This window comes from Papio anubis, chromosome 10 (assembly GCF_008728515.1).
Source record: "Papio anubis isolate 15944 chromosome 10, Panubis1.0, whole genome shotgun sequence".
Lineage (NCBI taxonomy): Eukaryota > Metazoa > Chordata > Mammalia > Primates > Cercopithecidae > Papio > Papio anubis.
The window spans coordinates 35,649,549-35,658,004 of NC_044985.1; the positions used below are offsets into that span (position 1 = coordinate 35,649,549).

The 8,456-nt window shown below is 42.5% G+C and overlaps 1 protein-coding gene across 2 annotated transcripts in view; it reads right to left on the reverse strand.

The window, feature by feature from the left end:
* The window catches only part of ARL5A (ADP ribosylation factor like GTPase 5A), a 32,959-nt gene extending 24,757 nt beyond the window's left edge, over window positions 1–8,202 (reverse strand). The window contains exon 1 of one of the 2 annotated variants that reach the window (XM_003907478.4): window positions 7,810–8,202. In XM_003907478.4, coding sequence (XP_003907527.1) covers window positions 7,810–7,855 — 46 coding nt within the window. In that variant the 5' untranslated portion in view covers window positions 7,856–8,202. The remainder of the gene's footprint in view (window positions 1–7,809) is intronic. The other variant, XM_021923619.2, reaches the window with a different exon arrangement.
* Between the last annotated feature and the right edge of the window lie 254 nt (window positions 8,203–8,456).

The following is an 8,456-nucleotide window of genomic DNA, read 5'->3' on the forward strand; positions in this document are numbered from 1 at the left end:
TTTTACACCCACTGTATGGAATGAACTAGAGAATCAATAAGCTGAAATTAGATAACCTATCCTGTGGTGGATTAGGATTTAAACTGCTTCAAATCTTTCTTTAACAGTGCCTAGAAATAAAGAAAGCACACTGGAGAGAGAAGGTATAGTAGATGATATAGGGTAGGAATCCACATGTCTCGGCCAGGCGCGGTGGCTCACACCTGTAATCCCAGCACTTTGGGAGGCTGAGGCGAGTGGATCACTTGAGGTCAGGAGTCCAAGACCAGCTTGGCCAACATGGCAAAACCCCGTCTCTACTAAAAATACAAAAATTAGCTGGGTGTGGTGGCACACACTTGTGGTCCCAGCTACTTGGGAGGCTGAGGCATGAGAATCAGTTGAACTTGCGAGGCGGAGGTTGCAGTGAGCCGAGATTGTGTCACTGCACTTCAGCCTGGGCGACAGAGTGAGACCCTGTCTCCAAAATAAATAAATAGACAGAATCCACATGTCTGGCACGGTGGAAAATGTTAATAGAGAAAAGCACGTCGGAGCCGGTGATAGAAAGAAAGAAATGAAGCGGCTAGCCGTGGAATTTGGGCAGGGAAAGAAATCCAGTCCTGCCCTACAAAGTTAGAAATGGCTGGAAGTCCTAGTAGGTGAAAGGTTAGGTTACTGTTACAGTAGAACAGGAAAGATGAAAGGTAAAATGGCTATGAACAAGAGGAGGGAAACTAACCAAGGTCTGAAGCTTTGGAGGACCCATAACCTTCTGTCTGCACCTGAAAGTGAGTAAGTAAACTGAGGTAATATCGTTAGATAAACATGATGAAAAAGGATGAGTGTGACAAAGAAAGCTAAGCCTTAGCCCAAATCTTCCCCTAACTCTTCTTGACCTACCTCCTAAAATTTAGAAAAGCTGCTCTACTCGGTCTCTAGAATGTGTCATAAACTTTCCGATCATTTAATTTTGCTCACGCCATTTCTCCACACTGCAGACCTTACTCTTCTGCTTAATTTTACAAACTCAATGAATTCCTATATACTTACAAATGCATAAATATGCAACCATGCCCCCAAACTCTTAACACCTAAGCAGATTTCTAAAGTCTATCAAGGGAAACCAAACTAATATATTTGAACATACCATATTCTGAACAAATGGTTAAAATACTTGAAAAAGGAAGAAAGAAACTCCAATCAAACATAAACAGAACCTGGAAAATATCCCAAAAAACCACATGTAGTCTGAGATCTCTGGAGGGCATTCCAATGAAGAATCCATGATTCAGAGGATCTTTACCTCCTTATTCCACCCAAACACCTACAAACGACATTCATTGCCAAGTTCTAGTTGCTCTCTCCCAAGACATAGCTCTATCTGAATTATTTTTGTGTGTGTTTTTACAATAAAGCACCAATGACCTTTTTTTTTTTTTTTTTTTTTGAGGCGCAGTCTCGCTCTGTTGCCCAGGCTAGAGGGCAGTGGTGTGATCTTGGCTCAATGAAACCTCCACCTCCTGGGTTCAAACAATTCTCCTCCTGCCTCAGTCTCTCAAGCAGCTGGGACTACAGGCAGGTGCCACCATGCCCGGCTAATTTTTTTGTATATATTTATTTGAGACTGAGTCTCGCCCTGTTGGCCAGGCTAGAGTGCAATGGCATGATCTCAGCTCACTGCAACCTCTGCCTCCCAGGTTCAAGGGATTCTCCTGCCTCAGCCTCCCGAGTAGCTGGGCCTACAGGCACACACCACCACACCCAGCTAATTTTGCATTTTTAGTAGAGACGGGGTTTCACCATATTGGCCAGGCTGGTCTCAAACTCCTGACCTCATGATCCACCTGCCTTGGCCTCCCAAAGTGCTGGGATTACAGGTGTAAGCCACCTGTACATGAATCATCAGAAGTTTACCGTACCTGGCCTAATTTTTGTATTTTTAGTAGAGACGGGGGTTTTGCCATGTTGGCCAAGCTGGTCTAGAACTTCTGACCTCAGGTGATCCATCTGCCTTGGCCACCCAAAGTGCTGGGATTACAGGCACGATCTACTGTGTCCCGGCCACCAATGACCATTTTTAATAGCTTCCTAAATCTAAGACATAGCATGTAGGTCACAATGAGAACTATAAACTTAAGATCAAACTCCGCAATGGGCTCAAAGACAAACATGTCAACTCAATGATAGGGTCAGATTAGTCACAAAGTTTTTAATACTAGATCAACTTTCTTTGAACATCTTTACTCTCACCACCACAGCCTGTTCCTTTCATTAGCAAGAAGGAAAAGCATCTATACAAAATGTAAATTTGTAGCCAAAAAGTGCTATAATGCACTTCAAAATAAAGACCCCATAGAATCCCAATATGCCTACTATGAGAATGTTATTATGGACAAATGTAATAAAACTTTCAGCCATTCCAACTCTTTGATGCATGCGAATCATCAGAAGTTTACTGCTTAGTATGATTTTTATTTTAGACTATGTCACAGCATTCCTGTATTTACTCAAATAAGCCACAACAACCACACTGTTCTAATGCTTTGATGGAACTGTGAATTATCAATTAGGCTTCAACGTACCAATCAATACCTTACAGTTTTGTCATGAAAATGCTTGTTTCCCTTCTCCTTCGTTTCTTTTTGACACACTGAGGCAGTCTACCAGTTCCATTCATTGCCAGTCTTTAAAAGTTAATATGTACTCCCCCCAACTCATCAGTCAATAACTTAAGCATAATAAATGTTATTGTAGAGAATTACTATCTCTGTGAATCATACAACATCGGAAAACACAAAAACACCAAGGAAAATAAATGGAGAGTCATCCTAATTCATCATTCTTATCTGAACTATCACTAAGCCCTATCAATTCTTTGTCTCTCAGAGCAAACAATTCCATTTGTCAAGTTCACTAAAGTTCTCTCAGTCCATAGAACAGATCCTGGAATAAAGCATGAGCTTAATATTTTTCATGAATAAGTAAATCAGATCTGGAAAATATAAAGGTTAGGAGGGAGATATCTGATCAAGTCATTTTGTATTAAAAGTTCAATTTTTAAAACTTAAAAGTCTTATCAATAAAAAGAAAGTTTGAAAATAAATTTGCTAGTTCAGTAATGGCAAATGAAGTTTCAGGGTAATAACCAAACTTCTCTTTTGCACTATGAGGTTGCTGGAAAAAAAAAAGCAATGATTATACATGGCAAAATTGGAGATCCAATCAGGAGGCAGAAATCACACAATAATTTGAACTTGGAAAGTTCAATATCAAAAAAATATTACAGGGGACTGGAGTAATGAGAGATTGGCTAAAAGATTACGGGAATGACAAACACAAGAAGCACTCACTACCCCTAAGGTTGAGATAAAGGTCCTCCCACTCCCTAACACTGGCTGACTGAATGGCAGAGAAGCAGCAGGTGAGACCCGCCCAAAAATCCTCCCTCTTCGGTGCTGGGAAAAACTGTTTATTGAGAGGTATTTCACTGGAGACCTTCCATTATGAAACCAACTAAGACAGGTACTAGGGGACGCTGCTGGTTGCTGCTGACCACTGTGCAGTACAAGAGCCAGGCCTTGGAGAAGGTGTTCATGCTACAAGCAGAGCCTGTCAAGAAAGCACACTATAACTAAATACAAACACCCTTTCCTCCTGCAATGCCCCTCCAGTACAGCCTATCAACAAAGCTTAACATTTTGCCCAGTGGTAAAAGAAAAACGTTTAAAGGACCCAGCTCCACTTCCACAGAGCATGCAAAAAGGGTTTACAAATGGTCTCTGACTTGTGATATTGTAAAAGCAATACATATTCAGTAGAAACCATACTTCAAGTACCCAGGTAAAGATTCTGTTTTTCACTTTCAGTACAGTATTCAATAAATTACATGAAATATTCAACCTTTATTATAAAATAGGCTTTGAGTTAGATTTTGCCAAACTGTAAACTAATGTAAATGTTCTGAGTATGCATAAAGCAAGCTAGGCTGAAGCCATGATTTTCAGGAAGTCTGGCATATTAAACTCATTTTTTACTTACTGTATTTTCAATTTACAGTGGGTTTACCAGGATATAATCCTATCATAAACTGAGGAGAATGTGTATTAGAAGCTAAGAGGCAAGTCTACCCCTTGGCTACTCAGCTTCCATATGTACTCTTCTCTACACATTTGAACTCCCTTATAATAATAATAATAAGCCAAAGGCAGAGGTGGCTTCCTCAGCATCAGGTTCCTGAAGCACAGGCAGCTTCTTCTGCATCCATTGATACTTACAATTCCTTTTCTAGCAACCAATCAAGAGAGCAATACAAGGCCATTAAGGAGGAAATTCCACAACTTCTTCTATAGTTCACATCAGAGTCAGTTCTTTTTATCTGAGTCCTTCTTATACAAAGTCCTTCTTATATGAAGTTGTGGGCAAACGTGTGTGTGTGTGTGTGTGTGTGTAGAACTGACTCTGGCACTAGATCTCGGTTAAAATCCAGGGGGGTGGAGGGGAGGTGTGTGTAGGAGAAATAATTCTGGCACTAGATAATCTTGGTTAAAATCCAGGTCTATCACTTTCAACTATAGTGCTTTAAGCAAGTTACCTGTTTCCTTGCCCCTGTAAAATAAGGGGAATAATATCTACCTAGTAGGGTTGTTGTGAAGAGTAAATCAACTAAGTGAAGATTAAATCAAACAACCTGTGTGAACCTTGCACAAGTGTTAACCACTATTATTTTACTTGTAGAGACAAAGTGAGTTAATTTCCTGTCTCCCCACACTGCATGAAAGCTTCATAAAGGTAGGGGAATTTGTCTGTTTTATCTGTTATTCCCACCACCTAGAACAGTTCCTGGACTAAATAGGTGTTTAAATATTTGTTTATTGAAAACAAGTAAACCACTGATCACAAGCTCTTCTATAAAAAAAGTTACTAATGGCAACTTTTCGAAGTTCTAAAGACAACCTAGAGTTTAGCAACTAAAAAAGTTAATGGGGGGAGGAGGAGGGAGGAAAAAATGATGTTGATCTCTTCTTTAAAAAGACCAAAAATCAGCAACACATAACTTCAGTGTTTTAACTTGCCTGACTCTGGCACATACCAGTTGTATGGCCTGGGGAAAAAAAAAATCATTCCACTTGAGCCTCAGTTTTCCCTTTTCAGGGGAAATAACTACTTCAAAAGATTGTTAAAACATAAAATACAATAAAATGATTTAAATGACAGCATCTAGGATAAAGTTTGTACTCTACTAAAGCTCACTATCATCTAAATGTGACCTCCGGTTTTTCTAGTTCGAACAGTATACAAAGAGCTTTCACTGTGCACTCAATCTGAGCTTTAACTGAAAAAGCTGTTCTCAGGGGGTTTCAGAAACAGGAGATACTGCTTAGTTTAAGTTTCATCAGATGGCAAATTCTGTAATCTCCCGAAACATTCTTTCCAAGAGTTTCTATGTAAAGAATATAAGATTGTATTCTGAATCCACTGAAGGTAAAACAAGAGCATCCAAGACATATCTAACTTAAATATGTCCTATACAGAAAAAAAAAAACAAAAACAAAAACCAAAAAAAAACCCTGCCGTGGCTAACGCCTGTAATCCTAGCACTTTGGGAGTCCGAGGCGGGAGGATCGTGAGGTCAAGAGATCGAGACCATCCTGGCCAACATGGTGAAACTCCATTTCTACTAAAAATACAAAAATTAGCTGGGCATGGTGGTGCGCGCCTGTAGTCCAGCTACTCAGGAGGCTGAGGCAGGAGAATCGCTTGAACCCGGGAGGCAGAGGTTGCAGTGGGCCAAGATCACTTCACTGCACTCCAGCCTGGTGACAGAGCAAGACTCTGTCTCAAAAAAAAAAAAAAAAACCAACAAATATCTGGCATTAAATGGTGGATATTCTGAAAAGTGACCCTATTGATAAGACAGCCACATTGTTTACCAGAAGAGAAATAATTTATTCATATTTTCACAATATTCACATCTAATTTTCTAGAACTTAACTTCATTAATTCCCTTATTAATTTCTGCCAAACTGACATAAACGTCCCGTCAAAAAGTACCACAAAATACAGGTTATAAAAACACTACTATTAGCAATTTGTAGTGATACCAGAGCACACACCCTTATTATTTACTACTCCAAGGAGCTGTTGGCAAAGTTCTCAATTATTCTTAACTTACAGAAACAAATAATTTTATCATTGACTCAAAACAGAAAGTGGTGATATCTATGCTTCTGGCAGTACTAGAGCTCAATTAACAAGCAGTCTTTCTAAACCTCACAGCAGATGAAACACTAGCTTTGCTAAAAATAATATAAAATGATGGATGTTAAAACTAGAATAGATCTTATCTACTGTAAGTACTACCAGTCTTACAGCAATGTAAGTTTTAATATTTGAAATGTAGAAATAAAGTTTACAAGATTTGTAGGCTCCACAGAACCCTGGTGTTCTAGGTGAGAAAACCTAGACCAGAAAACCAGAGTTTAAGTGACTGGTTCCCACTCTCTTGCTCCCAACACAAACAGCCAGGCCAGTCAGAGACAGTGCTGATTAGAACTGATTTTCTCTACTTTATGAAAACTCCTCTTATCAGAAAAATTGATACTGCCCTTTCTTTCGGTATCACGTTATCTACACATTTGTGTGTGTGTGTGTGTGTGTGTAAAAGATACATTAGGGATCACAAGTTCTAGTTATGCTTGCTTCCCCTAAGCTTCTTACAAGAGCAGCTAGATCATGAAGGAGGTGGTTGTAGTACGTGTACATAATAGATACCAACATTCACGTCTTTATTGGAAAACTGGGATGTAACACCACCAACCAGCTTACACAAGAGAAAAACACAAACTAAGTTACTGACAGCGGGATGATGAACCACCCAACGAGTTAAAAAGAAACAAAAGTACGCCACTATATCTTAATAAGTATCCAGTCTTTGGGTTCAAATTATATTCTTTCCCCAGTTTTAGTCATTTTGTAACAAATTTTAATAAGCCTGATATGTATTTCATGGTCATGTCTGAGGTTGGCTGAACTTAAGCATCCCTATATAACACACTTCACACTTAGTAACTTGCTAGTTACCTATGGTTAACAAATGTTTCATATGGTATGTTTTAAAAACTTTCAGTGAAACACTTTAACATTTTTAACCCAGCAAACAAAAACTGTCTAAGCAAATAACCCACACGAGTAGAAAAATGACCTTAAGCTTAACCTGAAACACAGGTATAATAAGGAAAACAAATGGAGAGAAGTCCATCTCAATTCAGGAGGCAGAAGAACTCCCGCTGCCCCCAACACACACAAAGAGGGATGGCAGTGGAAGGCAGGCTCATAAACCAGAGGTGTACTGGACAAGTCAAGCGATTCCTCCCGGTTTCCGCATTCTGCAACAGCGGTCGCTCAGTGGTGCGGTTAGGGCCGCAATCTATAACCTTCATTCCGGAAGACCCCAGCATTTCTATGTGGTGTCCAAATCCAATTGGTGAGCAAAGAAAGGGCTGAAAGGCCAGGCCGTGATACTTTGGGACGTTGGACGTACGGCAAGAAACATTTTCCACTCTCAATCGAAATCGGAGCAATGGGTGTATTGCGGAAAAGACTTATTAGGAAGGTCCCCTAAGACAAAGGGCTGCGAGTCAGGAACCATCCCCAAGCTCGGGAGCGGGAACCGAACGGTCCCGGGGCCGTATCGGCGCAGCCTGCACCCCGCGCTAAGGCGACGCCCGACCGCGCCGCCCACATTCCGGAAGTATTCGGAGACCCCCACCCAGCCGGCCCGAGCTGACCCTCTCCTCCACCCGTACGCCCGCGGACCGAGCTCCTCACCCTGGTGATTGAACAGTCTCCATATTCTGGTGAAGAGAATTCCCATTCTCGGACAGCAGACCCCCCCCTCCAGACACCCGGGCCGCCCGGCTTCCCCTGGCTCAGGCTGAAGGGGAGGAGAGAGACGCGTTGGAGCCTCCGCCTCTGCTGCTGCTCCCGCGCTGGTCGCGGGCCCGCTTCCAGGGAACCGGAGGGAGGCCGCAGCCCAGGCCGCCCTGCCGCGCGCAAGGCCCCGCCGCTGCCGCCGCGGCACTCGCCTGGCTCGCGGACATCGCCGCCGCGTTGTCTGCGACGAGCCTCGCGGGCCACCGTCCTCCCCCAGTTCCTCTCGGGCGGCTGGGGTGGCGACGACCACGCGGGCGGGGGAGGCGAGGGGGTGGGTTTGGCGGGACGTGAGTGCGCAGGCGCGCGGCCAGAGGGGCGGAGCCTGGGAAAGGGCGCCCGCCTGGTTCTCGCTTATTTGCATAACCAAGACTGCTGAAGGCATGGGACCTTTCCCTGGGACTGAGGCTGTGAAGGCCCCAAATTGGGGCAGATGGCTTCCGATTGCTTCCTGTTGCGTCCCCGAGTATTTATATTTCTCTCGAATCTCCTCCATTGCGCCATAATGTGAACATATAATTGAGTACCCCATGTCCATCCCCAAC